Source organism: Periplaneta americana, chromosome 1 (genome assembly GCF_040183065.1).
Source record: "Periplaneta americana isolate PAMFEO1 chromosome 1, P.americana_PAMFEO1_priV1, whole genome shotgun sequence".
Lineage (NCBI taxonomy): Eukaryota > Metazoa > Arthropoda > Insecta > Blattodea > Blattidae > Periplaneta > Periplaneta americana.
The window spans coordinates 103,202,363-103,220,101 of record NC_091117.1 but is presented as its reverse complement, the minus strand read 5'-3'; the positions used below and the strand labels follow the sequence as shown (position 1 = coordinate 103,220,101).

The following is a 17,739-nucleotide window of genomic DNA, read 5'->3' as shown; positions in this document are numbered from 1 at the left end:
CCAACACGTGAGGATTGTTTTTGTAAACTTTGGTTTTTAAATTTCCCCATAAAGACAAATTTTTTAGGATTAAACTGGTGAAGCGCAATGGCCATATTCCAACATTAACAACCCTTTCATTTATTGAAGTCGCAAATTATATGAGTCAGAGAATATCACTGGAAAATGGCCTACTGATGTTTCTTATTAGTCTAATGTTAGAAAAATGGGTTCAGTATTTGTTGTCTGTATATTTCATGGTTAATTGTGTCACTAAAAAAAATGGATCCTATTATTCTATAAGCACTTATGACAACACACACCAAAATCTAAAAAATCGTCTCATTTCTCTAGCCAACTCCTTTTTTTACATACTTACCATGTATAAATATCTTATGCTCTAACATAGGGGTCGACAATCTTTTAGTAGTTTGTGCCAAAGTAATATTACAAAGTCACTCAGTGTGCAAACCTAAGCTCATCATATTTTTTACGCACAAGAACCATTGAAAAAAAAAATATCTTGCATTAACAAGTTTCCAATATGTACAGTAAATAACTATTCCATTCTTTGCTGATTATATTAAATATACAAACATTGTGTGCAAAATTTAAGTTCTGAACTTATTTTTTTTTTAAATCTTAATACAAAATCATCAGATGTAGCCTACATGTTAAGACAGAAAGTCCAACAATCTGAAAAACAAAACAATTTTATAAATCAAACATAAACAAGCTATTAAATTTTTAATACGAATAATCATTGATTATCAATGATCTGAGTCCTTAATTGTTTAATGTGACCCTTATCCTTGCTTCTCCTTGGTTAATTGTTCAGTATCTGATGACTTCTCTGTGGACTTAAAACAGCTTTCATGAGTGAGAAAATCTGTTCACACGTATAAGTTGACCAAAAAACTGAAAACAGAGCAAATGTAATTTTCTTCAAACAGGATAATGCTTCAGGCAGGGATGTCCAGCAGTTGAAGATGGCAGCTGACTTTTCCAAGCAGTTTCCTTCAAGAGTTTTCCATAATTCTACAAATTTTATTATTCGTAATTCTGATGCCTAGAATTCGACGTGTTGCATTTCAAAACTGTCAACATCCATCCACTTGAAAATAGAAAGGTCAAATAAGGTGGTAATAAGATAAGTTAAGTCACTTGATGAGGTAAGAGGATATGGCTTCGTAAATTTGGTCTTAACCTCGTTTAGCAAATTCTTCTTTGCGCACTTCAACATACATCTGAAACTCATCTTTGTTGACCGTAAATCAATTTGAATATGTCGTGTTTGTTTCACCTTGTTATAAAAATATTCTCTGTCTCCACTCTCACCTCTCCATGTTTTAATCACTTAAGAATTTTAGCACAGATCTTGCGATTCGTTTTTAATACGAAATAAGATGAAGTTTGTAATGTCTTGGGTGTCTCTTTCAGGCTGCGATTGTTTCATAGCGAGCACACTTAGCCAGCTGTTTCGTTCGTAAGAGTTTAATCTTACGCAACAAGTATTGGTGTTCTGTTGCGACTATTGTTTTCATAGTTATTCTGTTGGTATGTGTATTTATATTATCAACTACGTTAAAAAAAGATGCAAATTTCGCTACGAGATACGGAATCTTACACAGCAGTGCACACTACTGTAAAAAATTTAGGTTTTACGTACATATTAAAAAAATCAATGGCTGCAAAATGTTAATGGAGAGACTGACACTAGCTTTGTTGTTTCTCATTTTTCTTCATGGTTCTATAAAACAAACTTTTATTTAAGTATGCATATACTTCAGAAAGTCAATAATACTGCCAGCGAGAATTTTTAAAATGAATGTCCATATTTTGAGGCACTTATCTTCATTTAGAGATATGAATGAGAAGGTATTAATTTATTATCCATCTTGTAGGTTCGTCAGAAATAGGATCACTATCACCTTTCGCCCTATTTAAGTGATAAAATGAAATAGGCCTAATTGATTCCACGTCATTATTACTGATACTAATATCTGAAATGCCTGGCTCAGATAACCTACAAGTCCCATTATTTTCTGTACTGTTCGCCACATTATGACACTCAGATTTATGTAGGCCTGACACTTCTCCACGAGACAATATTAGCTGATATATGGTAGTCCATGGAGATAAAAACTCTTTCCTTTATAATATGACTCTTTATAGCATGAAATCTTAATTACAGTTTATACTATATATCCGTTGCACACTATGTATCATATTCACATTCACTTACACTTTTATTACTTTTATTATTATTATTATTATTATTATTATTATTATTATTATATTTGTCTAGTCATAGAGTCCGTATGATACAAATTTACGAGTTCTCGCCAGCTGCTCAGTTTCGACACAGGAGGCAGGTAGCGCTATCAGCCGCACCACACAACTTCACAATGTTGCTCCCTTTCCGCGTGTGTGAGAGAGAACTGTAAATACCTTCTATTTTGCCGTGATTCAAATTCAAATACAATTATTATAGTAGTAGCAGTTATTATTAATAAGAAATAATATTACTTCATTCACTTTTTATTCTACTCCCTCACATAATTTTGCTTTTCTTTTCCTTAAATATAGTTTTGTTTGGTTAAAAAGATTCATCTTACCCTGTAGTACAATTCTTTTGTGGATAGCAAACTTGGCAATGATGTGGGATAGCAGCAGGTGACCATGATAGCGTGTGGCAGGGTCCACACAATTCTTCACTAGCAGACACGGCCAGGCAAACATCATGAGGCGGCGCAATTTGTTGCCTGTTGGACAGCACAAAGAACAGAAGATGAGTGAAGACTTACAATTTTCTGGCATCATAAAGTACCTACTTCCCTAAATTTTCTATTAAAAAAGATAATTATATGGTGCGAATGTTCAAATTTACACATTGTTCATTTTTAAACCAGAATCTCTGTGGAGATGATAAGTTTTTAGTCTAGTAAAAAAAAAAAAGAATACCATGTGTCTATAAAGAAAGTCCTACTTTCAGAAATTTACTATTCGAATGCTATGATACATTAGGTCATGTTTTATGATTCTCATGTAGTACGAGTTGTCCAGGTTTTGTTTCACAATGCTGATATTGCAGTGACTCGATGTGAGCACTATATGTGATGCAACAAATATCAACACAGTATTCGAACTACTGCCAGACTTTGGATTACATGTCAGGTGTCACAGTGGCTGCAAGTTTATCAATCCTCATACACAGTTTGCACAGAAGGAAGAAGGGGTACAGTGTCCTTTATTAACCCACAAGAAAAAATTACATGGAATTAAATCTGGAGCTTGTAGATCCATGTCATGCAGTCACTGTATCTATTCCCACTTTACCTAATGTTCTGGAAGCACGTGATTGACATAGGCACGAATTTGACAGTGCTCAATTCTGCTGGTGCAAGTGATCGTCAGAATTCTCATTCAATTGTGGCAACAGCCAATTATCGTGTGTGTTGAGATAGGATGTGTCGGAGACCATGGCCTCCACGAAAAAAATAAATGGGTCATACAACTTGTGATGTGACAAGGCACATAAAATATTCAACTTGGGTGAATCGTGCTGATATTCAGTCCTGATGTGTGGATTCTTGGTCCTCCAAATTTGCCAATTGTGATGATTCACCTTCCCAGTAATGTGGAACATTGCCTCATTAGTCATTACAGAATGTGAGACACTCCATATAATAAGTAAATGCTTTCGTAGCATCTTCCATGCTATTTGGTGTGGTATTTTCAACTCACGAGAGTCTGTCTGTAAGGACTTCTGAGGGTTATTTTGAAACATCTGTTATACATGTCAACACTTTCATCAGAAACTGCTGGAGTACAGTCTTTTTTGTGGGCAGAAACAACTGGATGGGACAAATTGGTTACACTATTTCTTAAATCAACTTCCTATTGGATGCCTCCTTTCCATAGTCAGTCTGAAAATAGTGTCACACTTGTGAAGCACAACAAAAACTGTCGAATTGCAGGATGCAAAAAGTTTTTTCACCATCAGAAAATTCCACTGTTACACACAATGCCACTTGCGCCCAACTGTGTAACTACAGTTGAAACAAAGTAAAACAAAGCCAGCTGGTCTGTTCTCGTGACTAAGAGAAACACAGGCTATGGCGCGACGTCACATTCTTAGTCATAACATGGCCAACATTGAACAAGTTTATATAGGTATAAATGCACGTTTAACATGAGTTTAATATAGCAATTCCTTTGTTTTTTTAGAATTTTGAACATGTATTTATATTAGGCGATTGACTAGACCATGATAATCACGTGACTCCGATTCATGCCAAGTCTGTCTTTCTCATTAGCCATGCCTGTTCTTATATGACATCTCATGCATTCTGGTTATATCTACCAAGCACAGTGTTGTAAGGTAGTGAAAGTGGAACTTTCTTTATAGACAGTGTACACAGTATAAACTTTTCTTTATTTATGTAGGGTGTCTCAGGAGGAAAGATCAATATTCTGAGAAATAACAGTATCAGTCATTTTGAACAAGAAAGTTCATGTAAATATGTGGTCTATACCAAACGGTTGTCGAGACAGAACTGTTTGAATGTAAAGTTTTAGCTATACAGCACCTTGAGTTCGACGCTACCAATGTACATACATTCTAGGTGGTCATACATTGTCATGGAAACTTGTTTATGTACACAGCTGATTTGTTATTGTGGACTGAAACCTGAGCACTGCAATTGACTATTGGCTGTGTTATTAATGCTATTTATTGTGACAGTGACATTGTAGATGTGATTTTCAAGATGCTACACATCTATATAGATGCGGAATATGCAGATATGCTGATTGTTTATGGCTTCTGCAATTGTAGTTCCACTGCTGCCATAAGAGCACTGCTGATTCTTTCCTCGATGCAGAATTCCTGATCACAGAGTGTTTGCCAGACTTTTCAATAAACTGCATGAAATAGTATGCTTTCCAGTGCTCATGTGCCATATGAACGTCTGTGTAATGTAAACGCAATGAGAACAATACTGCTGTGGTCCAGCATAGCCCTACTACTGGCATGTGATGAATTTCTATCTGTCTCAATGTTTCACGAACACATATATGGCGAACAATGCATAGCTGTGCCCATTTCGTCTATAGCATATGCAAAATCTCCACAAAGGGAACAATGCCAAGTGCTTACGATATTGTCACTGGTTACATACCAATCATCAATTGATTCCAGTAACTATTCTCTAATGAAGCTGCGTTCATCCATAATTAAATCAGTAATACATGTAACAAACATTTTATGGTCTCTCAGACACCAAAATCCATATGATATTGTGGACACAAATTTTCAACTTTGTTTCTCGATCAATGTGTGATGTGGTATTATGGATGACATGCTGATAGGTTCTGTTATTTTAGACGACTATATGGATGGACCAAAGTATCAACAATTTTTGAAATGTACATTACCAGGATTACTAAAAGTACATTCTTTTGACTATATAGTGTTTTATACTTTCAGCATGATAAAGTACCTTCTCATTATTGGTACTATGTGAGGATTCAAATCAATACCAAATTTCCTAATAGGTGGATTGGTCTTGTCAATATCATTCCCTGGCCAAGGTCGTCAACTTCAATCCCTTGAATTTTTTTTACGGGGTTGGATAAAGGGTAAAGTGTACAGAAAGAAAGATAATACGTGAGATGAACTGCTTGCTCACATAATAATGGATGCTGTTGCCGGTGTCAAGGAACATCATCACCATAATCTTTGATGATCAACACATCATCTTATTGCAAGAGTTGAAAATATATTGAAGTGAACAGTGGAAGTTTTGAGGATGTATTGTAAAATCTTTGAACAAGATACAACATGAAATAAAACAAAGAAACAAAAATTTTTTTGTTAACATTTACATTCAAATAATTCTATATCGACAACTGTTTGGTATAGATCACATATTCATATGAATTTTCCGTTCAAAATTACCAATACTATGATCTCCCAGAATATTGACATTTCCTCCTGAGACACTCTGTATAAAATTCTCACTTTCTCATAAACATAAGAGACAAAGCATTTTGATGATATGAAAGGCTTGATTCAGTAACTTTCATTAGTACATGTTTTCAGCGTTTGTAACACTGATAAGGTGATTACTGAATGCCATTTGTCAACCTAGTGACTTGGGAATTTTTGCAAAATCAAATATATTACTCTCATTAGAATCGAAATCTTTTGCCTGAAAATACTTTTAATACCAGTATTAGTACATACCTATTTAGTGGAATAAAGTTTTTTTTAATTTATCATCTTTTTATTAATTTGTTCCTTATTAATCAGTATATGTTTGAAGTGAAGAAACTTCGAAATTAGGTATATTTCAACACAACAATTGTTCCAAATAGGCGTTTTTGGAAAATATGCAGAACTATGTAATAGATCTACTGCATGATTCGAAAAGAAAATCATTAGAGCAGATTTCAGATTGGCATTTCTTTTATTTTTACCCGAGTAATTTACTTAAAACATTATTACTATTGAAAAAACATCTCTATTTTTGCTGTATATTTCGACGTTAAATTAACTATTAAATAAGGAATACAAATAAAATCTGTTCAACAGTATAAAAAACTATACACATACAAACTGTAAAAAGAGACAAAAGTGACAGAGACAGAACGATGGCATATGAGACAATTGTTTTTTTTTTTAATCAGGGATGATGAAAGTATGTACGTAAGTCCATAAAATTCTCAGAAAGTATTATTTTTTTCCTATCTACAAAATTGTAGTAATTATGTCCCTTTTAGAAAATAATAAAGTAACAGTAGTAGAACCCCACTAATCCGAACTAATTGAGACTGTGACCTGAACAGGCTTAGACAATTTTCGGATTATCTGACATCACCAGAGCATAGCATCTGATATCACTAGAACATGGCAGCACAATATACTACCACAAAACTTAATGACAAGTAGGCTACAGCTCTAATTACGAAATCAAATTGTTGTATATGCGTGTGTGCATATTTATAATGACCTAATCTCTAGATAACCAAAGAACAATGAAAATAGTTATCTCAAATGTTAGCAAACTTTTTTTTTTTTTGCTATTATTACTGTAATTTCGTTTCTTGAAGTATGCACAGGATTTTAATCTTTTAAAAAGCAGAAATTTGAGGATTTTTTTTCATTTCGGAATTTCGGTTTGGATTACCTGAAATTTTGGATTAGAGGGGGTTCTACTGTAGTAATCTTAAGCTGAAATGTAGTTTAATAGATAAAAAGAGGACAAGCAAACAATTTATATATAATAAAATTAGCATATAAGTCAAGGGACGGGGCAAAGCATTTGACTTTTCTTCCTGCTGCTGATTGATAAAGTTAACACAACAGAGTCACTACATAGTATTATTTAGAATCAGGCCTTTCGAAATATTTCATTTGTATTCAATTACCCAATACTCAGTATTTCTTACTACTTCTTCTAGAGAACAATGAATGGAATATTATCTACATAGCAAAATTCACATGAATATAATTACAGTATCTATATGAAAAACATACACTATCACACAAATTCTACTTCACATATGCTTGGCGATAATGAATACTTGGACCGCTGCCAAACATATAAGAACTGTTAGACATTACATACTCTAAAATAAATGTTTTCCTTACGTGAGTGGATAGTTCTGCAGTGACTGGAGTCTGGCTGACCAACATATGGGATCATTCAGTCAGGGATGGAACTGGTGCATCATATATACCAAGTAATAATTTTATAATAAAAACTCACCAACAAAGAAGGTACTTCAAGTGATGGGCTCCACTTTCATGATATTTCTGAGATTAAAATATTTCCTACCATTAGTTGAAGCTCGGAAGGTTATTTTGCACAGAATATTATGAAGTATACTAATATTTAATTACTACATAGAAATTCTGTGAGTTTGAATATACCAGGTGTATCTTTTGATCCTAGTTATTGAGTTATAGGCAACAATGAATTTTATGGAATGACAACGGAATTCAGATGTCTTTCGTATAGGGAGTGGTTCCATGCAAGCATGAATAGTAATTAATAAACTGAGTGAGACGACGCATGTATCTAGTGGCCACAGAGATTAAAGTGCTATGTTCCTAACCGAACAATTTGGGTTCGAATCCCACTGCAGGCGGATTTTTTTTATACCAGGCTGAAGGGTAAAATGAAGGTTAATAGTGATAGGATGGCATGTGCAGTGCAAAGTGTGTACCTAGTATCAATTACCGGTAATTGTATCTTAAAACGAACACTAAAAGGGCTATTGCTTATGTACTTAGTTTTTTTTCCCCTCACACATGATATAATCGCCATTAGAGAGGAGAGAGGAAGGAAGCTATTCGAGTTGTTTGAACTTGCAGCTTGAAAATTTTTGTATTGTATTTTATTATGTTATATATTGCTTGTTTGTAAATTACATTATGGATATTATGCAATAGGTAATTTTTTTTTAGTTTGCTTTTATTTGGAAAACGTTTACTTTTACAGCAATCTCTACTCGAATAATTGGAATTAATCTTGTTCTCATTACAACAGTAGTATAAGAGATGTGATCATTGAATTCCAGGATCAGTTCCATAAATGGAACTAAAATTACCTGATTTAAATTTTACTGCCATCCCCTTCAAAATAGTCCTCTTGGACAGCTATACACTGATCCCAGCGCCTCTGTCATTTTTGGAATGCCTTCTGGAAGTCGCATTATTGAAGCCTGTCAAGCACCTTCTGTGATTCACGTTGGAGCTCCTCCACTGTGCCAAAATGGCGACACTTTAGCTTCAATTTCATCTTCGGAAACAAAAAAAAAAAAAAAAAAAAAAAAAAAATCGCAGGGGGCCAAATCTGGTGAATATGGGGGGTGAGAAACGACGACCATATTGTTACAGGTGCAAAATTGGTGTGTTGTGATAGATGCCTGGAAACGAACTTGGCAGCAATGCGGTTGATGTTCAAAATGAACGTGAGGATCATTTGAACCTCTCCAAATGACATGTTAATGATGTCAGCAATTTCTCTGATGGTGATGCATCGATCTTCATGTATAATTTGTCGAATTTTTTCGACATTTTCGGCAGTGTTGCACATTTGTGGTCGACCTGGCTTCTCGTCATCCTCCACCGATATTCTGCCATTTCTGAAACGCGAATGCCATCAAAACACTTTGCCCAACTCACTGCTTCATTCCCGTAGGCTTGCTTCAAAATTCCATGAGTTTTGGTTGCCGATTTCCCGAGTTTCACGCAGAATTTGATATCGGCTGTCTGCTCCAGTTTCGAGTCCATTTAGCAAATGTGCAGATGCATGTGCTAACAAAACCTTGTGTAACACAGGTCTCAATGAAGAAAGCACTTTGGAACTTCGTGCCATGTCTTTTCAAGGCAGTCTGGTGACACTGCTAGGCGCGCATGTCAATCACACGACACAGCAGACACAGTTCCAGAACTTAATGGTCACACCTCATATTGGGATGTTCGAAGGAGAATGGTTTAAATACCACCGCTTGATGCCATTGGAAAATAAGAAGAATATCTTGCTCTTATTCACATTATTATTTCAATTTGCTTCTAGGTGGTATTCTTAAGTTATTTTTGATAATTTCTACTGCAAACAAATGAAGCACAGGAAGAATAGTTACCTCACATCAGAGGGGAAGTGAAGATAGCTAACCACTGCATCTATGGTACATACTCTTGATTACAGAACACCATCTTCATTCTAAGCCTCACCTTCAAGTTTTACCACATTGTCAGCAATACTTGTTTTTATACCATAATCGAAATTTCTGAAGTCGCTCATTTAACTAGGAAGTACATATCAGAAATAACGTTCCTGTGAAGGCTACTTATTACAAGTTCTAGGGCTCTCTAGACACTTCTTATCTTCAATTCTAACTATACAAAACATTGCAGGGACTGGAGATCGAACCTAAAATCTCCCACTTGTGAGCCAAACCCGTTTCCTCTACATTACTGCTGACTTAGATGAACAAGTGAACAGTCGTACATATGGAATTGCCTGCACTCATGACAAATGCAGTCATTCAAAGAGCTCAGAATCACACTTACGGCATTACCTGTGAATATGCAGCACTATATAACTTCAAAATGACTAGGGGCAACAAATACACCCTTTATATTCACATTATGACATTTGATAAGCATATCTTCCTTATGTTTCTCATACAGCTAAACATGTAGGGGAAGAGGAGCTGAAAGCAGCAGTTAAGGTTGCCAGGGTTCAGAACATAATATTTGGGCCTCCATAGTTAAGAAATACCTCCAGGGATGGTGATCTGTTTTTTTAATGTTGCAAATTGTAGTAGGCTACTAATTTCGTTTGTTTTCATTGTACATCTGTGTCGATCTACATCCTTTCAATAGCTGAGTTTATTTTTATAGCATATCTATTTTAATATGAAGAATGCACCACATGTTTATGCCTGACACCCCAATAATTGACTGCTGACGGTCACTTTGTTCACTACCTGATTCTCCCTAACTTGGCCTTAAGGATTGTGGAAATAGGATACATACATCCAAATGAACACTCTGACAAACCTACTAGGGGATATCTTTTCAAAGAAAAAGAGCTACGAATAGATTATACACTATTTGTTTCAAAAGTTCTGTCAAGTGTGTTTCTTTTTAAGTATATTCGACATAGTTTTTAACATTAAACACGTGTTAACTATAACATTTTAGAAAAGTGATGAGGGTCCAGTCTATATTCTGAGAACATTTATAACTACTTAATCATTCGTGGGAAGTGAATGGAAATAAAAATGACATTGCTATGTCGTGCACTTGGAACTTGGCAGAAGATATGTACAAATATATATATATATATATATATATATATATATAATTTATTTGTCAGAAACTTAAATAATGTTATTGTATATTCTCCCGACAATGTTTCATAATTCTGTATTCACAAAACTGAGAGGTGATACACATATGGTTTATTTAATCGCAATTTTTCTAACATCCCAGCTCTCTCATTTCCATTTATCCCATAGTAGGCTGGGATTAATTAAAAATTATATTTTCGCCAAAATTTTGGATATGCTTTCTCATATTATGAATTTCTTTAATTTTTTTCCATTTTTGGACATGTAACTGATGCTACTGCTTGAATCACAGTCTCAGTATCAGATAAAATAACAACAAATGACTGCTTCAGAGTATGTATCGGGCAAAGTAAATGATGATGATTTATTCTCATTTAAAAAAAAGTTAGATTCACAAAACACATTTTTTTTTCTGGGAAAACCTTGGCAGTTACAGGAAAACATTATCCGACTTCTTTCTTCAGTTATTTATGCTCTACCACCAGTATTTGTTTTTAGAAGTTTGTATCATTTACACTCTGTATATAAATTATTTATTTCATCAGCACAATTTGTGGTGTTCTCATCTACTTATAAAAAGAGAAAAAATCACTAGTTCCACCTGCTTCAGTTCCTTTAGTCTCATCCAAGAGGAATCTGCCGTTGTACATACGAATCCATTCAATTAACGAATAATTAATTTATGTGGACTATTTTTACTTCAAGAACTTTCGCCTTAAAGGGGAATGTACATTTCTTGTTTACACTTTTGTTTATGTTTAGATTGTTAATTTATTGATATTTTTACAGAAATTATTAACTTGAATTAGAGTGATTTTTGATTAAGAAATTAATTTTTTTTCAACATAACTAATCACAGAATCACTATTGTAATAATCTATTCAAATGATTATCTTATTAAGAACTACAAGTAAAAAATCAATTTCTTTACATAATTAATTTGTTTCTGGATGTGTGCACTCTTACTCATACATGCAAATTAAAAATATATAGGCTATACTAAGTATATATTTTTTACACTGTACTGTATGTAATATTCCCTCTGTTCCAATATATGATATAGAAAGGTGTCATTTATTCCGTTTCAAAATATGGTATACATTTGTTACAGTTCTCAGTAATATAATGTAACTTTAATACCATACATCTTCTAGATAGTTATTTGTTTGATAAATTAACATAAGAAAAACTAATAAATAAAGTATGTTTCATTCTGTGTGATGTCGAACTAATAAAAGAAAAAAAAAAAGAAACATTGTTTTGAGAGAGGCAAATTAACATAAAAACTGCAATAAATTACAACCCGTTTTTATACAGCTGTTGTGCCTTAGATGTTCTATGCAAAATTGACTGAGTTGGTGTTACATTTTTTGCAACAGGCACACCATAACAGGTGTCCATTTGATTTCTGTTCATAATTAAATATTTAAATATTATAGTTTGATGCACTACAGAAGACTAGAAACATTCACAACTGCACTCTCTGAGAGTCCCTTCACTACTGAACAGAATACACACCGGGAAACATTTTGTGCAAGCATGCACAATAACCAAACTTGTTTTCTTTGTTACTACACTATATTTTGGAATGAAGGGAGTAGTAAGCATCCAAAAGTTATCTCTTGTCCCTTAATATATTTAAAATTATCCATTATAGCACTGTAAAAATTACATTAAATTATGGCTGCTGCAACATTTTGTGCATCTGCAGTTTAAAATATAAGAAAATTTAAGATCCTTCAATGCCTTTAAGTACAAGGAAATCCTTTTAAGCTTAACAATTTCATTTGAAAAAAAAAATCAGACTTGAGACATAATACCTTACAAAATAACGTAACGTAGTATATGTATGTATGTATGTATGTATGTAATGCTGAAAAGTGAAGTTATTCTCTTTCTTGCTTCTAATATTTGTAGGTTACATCTTGAAAATTCTGGAGTGCTGTACAATGTTTTAGATGTTACATGTTCATTTCTTTATATTTAAGGCATAGGGGGCAATGTTGTGTTGGAAATATGCCAATTATATAGAGATGTTTGCTTAGAGAATCATGTCCAGTAAAAAAGCCGAAACATGGCAACAGTAATTTTACGAGGCAATTGAGGAATTTGAGATAAGTTTACAATTTTCGTTCATCAACTTACGATAATTTTCATTCACTTTTTTCTTTATTATTCATTTTATTGATTCATAAGGAAATGTAGTTGTTGTTTTTTGTTTAATTTCGGAGCCTTTTTTAGCTAACATATCGGCTTTTTCATTTCCTTGTATATTATAATGTGCTGGAATCCAATGCATAACTAATTTTTTTCAAGCTTTTGGATCTGCTCAATCATAGAATGTATTTCTTTAATTTTCTTCATTCTGGGGTAAGTGGTGGATGCTATTGCCTGAATTGCTGTTTTTTCAATGGTGTAACCAAAAGGATATGTTTTAGAGAGAAGTATAAATGGCTTCAATCTCTCCATCAAAGTTAGTAGTATTTCTTCCCACACTTTTATAAAACGAGAAGAACTGGCAAGTTCCTCCAGCACCACTTCCTTCATTATCATTTAAGAGAGATCCATCTGGATAAATGTGTGTCCAGTCATTAGCAGATATTTGGTATGAAGGGTTTCTAATGCAATAGACTTTGCTACATCAGGAGATGTTCCTTTCTTGTTAATGATTTCGTTTATATGTAGGTTATGATTAATTGTAATGCTGTCAAGTGGATTGTTACTATGCAATGTACTTTCTTTGTGCTCTGGCATTTCTAAATTTTCTTTCTGTTTTGTTACCGCTTGTATGAATCCAATTTGAGTTTTCATAGTGTGTTTAGATTTGGTGTATTTTGTCCATTTTTCAGAGTTCTGGAGTCTTATTAACTTTTCATAAGTTAAACATTAGGCTTACCTGCATCAGAACAGATGTTGAAAATGATGACCTTCAACTCGAACACATTCCCTATATCTCCAAAAACAATTCTGGTTCACTCGTAAAAGTTCATGTTGACTAATTGCCTGTATTTCTCTCGTGATATTAACATGTGCAGATTTGATGCATACACTTTATTCTTTATTGTTTTCCATAAATAAAAATCGCATGGAGATAGGTCAGGGGAACGAGGTGGCAACAATCTTCGACTAATTATTCTGTCACCAAACACACTTCGCAATTCATGCATACAATTCGCAGCGGTGTGTGCTGTAGCTGAATCCTGCTGAAACCAGCAACTCAATTATTCATTTCTTGTTAGTTGCGGAAAAAAATTATTTAATATTGAAGTTACATAAACGTGTGAATCAACTATTGTGTCGAAAAATATGGGATTGATAATTCTACTCGCACTCACTGCACACCAAACCCCAACCTTTGCAGCATGGTGAGGAACTTCATGAATAAATGGGGATTTTTGGTAGCCCAGCATATATTGTTCTGAGTAGAAACGTGACCGTGAAGATGAAATCACGCTTCATCAGTGAAGAACGTTAAAAGTGGGTCCATGTCACCACTATGAACGGACTACAAAAATCAATTGCAATAATTAACCCTACTTACAGGATCTTGTGGTTGTAAAGCATGAACTACAGTTACCTTGTACGGATTAAGTTTCAGAAGTTTCATTGCCACAAAAGCTGACGTCTTGGAAATGTTAACCTCTTGTGCTAAATGTCGCAGTGATTTGCGGGGTGAATGCTCTAACCGGGCCCCTACTTCATAAGCATCTCTTCTGTCAGTACACGGCATTGTTGAACACGTTTCTTGTACAAAAAAAGATTCTGTACATCTGACTTTATTGACAAGATCATGAATAGTTTACCTGCTAGGGAATCGAACACCTTCAAACCGATGTTCAAATTCTCTTCAACACCTTCTCGCAGAAGAGTATTTCACATACGCATGATAGAGAAAAACACGTTGTTCTAAAGTGTACTCAATCATTATTAATAGACACTTTATCACCACGAGACAACACAATTTTACTCACAACACGCGCACAGACGTCTTTCCCTCATGACAGATCCAACTCGACTGACTGGCGCGTCAGCAGTATCTACAGCGCTACTCTGGTGGCAGGCGTGCCAATCTTCACCTAGTCCAAGGTCGCCGTGGAACGGTCCAGCCGAGCTACAAACACACTGTATATATGTTAAACAGTGTTGTGCTTAACACTGCACCTTGGGGAACTCCTAGATGAACTTGCTTATATCTAGAAGTAGCTGATCCGTATTTTGTAGTGAAATATTTTGTGATGAACTGGAAGATCCAATGTAACATGTTGCCAGTTATGGCCAGTTGTTAGATTTTTCTGATTAAATTACATACATATATACATAAGTGTTCTGCCCATGGGCGGATCTTTCACTGCAAACCCAACATTCTCCAAACTTTTCTATTTTCTGCCTTCCTTTTAGTTTCATGATATGATCCACATATCATATTGTCTATCATCTGATTTCTTCTTCTGCCCCGAACTCTTCTCCCATTCCCCATTCCTTCCAGTGCATTCTTCAATAGGCAGTTTCTTCTCAGCCAGTGACCCAACCAATTCCTTTTTCTCTTTCTGATCAATTTCAGCATCATTCTTTCTTCACCCACTCTTTCCATCACAACTTCATTTCTGATTAAATTAATTTTCCAAATATTGTTATAAGCAGATTTAAGGTCTACAAATATTGCTAATGTGTCTATATTTTTGTTAAATGCTTCTTTAATATTTTGACTTAGTAAGACCATCTGTTGGTTGAATGAATAATTTCTTCTAAATCCTGCTTGAGATACTAATATAATGTTGTCTGTTTCTAAATACCAGGTTAATCTCTCTGATATTATTTCCATAATCTTTGTAATATAGCCAGTCAGAGATATAGGTCTATAATTATCAATATTGTTTGCAGCTTTTCCTAGTCTCAGTACAGGAGTATTAATGGCCTTTTTCCAATTTGCTGGGATTGAAGGGTTCCAAATATAATTGTAAAGTATTAGAAAAGCATTTCTAGCTTTAGGTCCTAATTGCTGTATAAATTCAGGATGAACTTTGTCAGGTCCAGATGTTTTATTACTACTAGTTTTTTGGATTGTTGCATCAAGTGTTAGTGAAGTGTTGGTAAAAATAATTATTTTAAACTGAATATTTCTGAAGATATGATCTATATTGTGACAGCACTGTCAGAAAATAACTGGAAAGAAAACTTGATTCTTTGCAGTTTTAACCTATAAGCTTGAAGGTAAGTTATTTTTCAAACAAAAACTATTTAAAATACAATGAATTCAATAGAGATTAAAACTGGATAATTAGGCCTACTGTAGTTTGGGATAAAAGTGTGTATATGGATGGATCGATGGATAGAGAGTTGGAGGAATGAAAAGATTGATGGATGGACGGACAGACTGCAATACAGAAACTACTATTTCGGCATCAAGGACGAAAAAAAACAATTACTTATGTGAATGTAACTGATTTTTTCAATGGATCACAATCCTTGATAAACACTTCAGCTGAAAAAGTACAAATACAAAATGTAGGAACTAATATAAGGTACAGTATGCATGAAATACTAAATTTCAGTAACTACAATATTAACATAAAGCATTTTGCTACACTAAAATAAAAGCAACATTACATGATGATAGACTAAAAATGAAACTGTAAAGAAGAATGTTAAATGTATCTAAAAGTATGAGCAGCATATACTATAGGATATTTACATAAGCATGCTACAATTACCTTATGCCATGTAAAGACCGAACCAATCTACTATTTGAAAACTACCTATAAAACATTGTGACATTTCAAGCATGGTGAAACTGAAACACACATCTGTAAAAAAATGCTTATACAGCAAGGATGTATATCTCAAACAATTTTAAACTGAACATAAATATATTTGAATATCAATATCATCGCTTTGAACAAGCATACAATTAACTGGGCAAATCACAAAAGAAAAACCTACAATTTATACTGAAGCCCATATACTGATAGAAAGAGGATGAAAGAATGGATTGATCAATTGGATATGGAGATATAGGGATCATCCCCTATTTATAAGTCGCCCAGGTATCTCTGTCTGTTGTTTGTTTTTGTTGGTGGGAAGAGAAGTATTATTTGTCAGTTTGTGGGCGATATGATAAGGAATGAATCATACATCTTCAGTGTATAAGACCATGAACTTGACTCCAGAGAGACGTGTTGAAGTAGTCAGTATCTGTAGTTATTCAGTATCATATGGTACAATATGATTGGCTACAATTTAAAAAACATATATTTATGACTTATATAAAGCATAATAAGTATAAAAAGAGTAAAAGAAGGAAAAGTTCATTAAAAGACTTGCTCGGTGATAAAATAATTAGCAGAGAATTGTGGCTCGCAAAGTCACCGGTTTCAAATCTCTGCGATTTTTATCCTCGGTAAACAATGAAAAGGAAAGTGTACGAAAATAATCTGCATACAATAGAAGAATAAAAAGACAATATTTTGGCTGTGATAGCTAGAATTACATCAAATGAACTTACTTACGTGGTGCCAAGTATGTCTGGACTGTGATGAAGGGCATTTTCAGACTGTCATGTATAGATAGGAATGAATTTTCTATTGTTCATACAGTCTCATCCAATACTTTCAGCTCGCGAAACCTACTTGCTTGCTTTCTGTCACGTATTCTGTTAGTACTTGTATATTACGATTAACATGGGCAACTTACAAACAGGAACTTTGCAGAGAGAAAGAGAGATACAGTAAAGGTGTAGAGAGGAGAAAAATGGGAAGAGAAGGGAGAAAGAAGAGAGAGGGAGAAAGAGAAAAGAGATAGAAAGAGAAATGTTATTCCTAGATATTATTTTTTTAAAAGTGAAAGAGAAGGAGAATGCTTATTTACAGTGTTTTTCATTTAATGCACATA

General features: G+C 34.1%; 1 protein-coding gene across 6 annotated transcripts in view; it reads right to left on the bottom strand.

The window, feature by feature from the left end:
• The window catches only part of Nipped-A (Transcription-associated protein Nipped-A), a 494,348-nt gene that overhangs the window by 197,398 nt on the left and 279,211 nt on the right, over window positions 1-17,739 (bottom strand). For all 6 annotated transcript variants that reach the window (XM_069825168.1, XM_069825181.1, XM_069825178.1 and 3 more), the window contains exon 33: window positions 2,598-2,744. In XM_069825168.1, coding sequence (XP_069681269.1) covers window positions 2,598-2,744 — 147 coding nt within the window. The remainder of the gene's footprint in view (window positions 1-2,597; window positions 2,745-17,739) is intronic.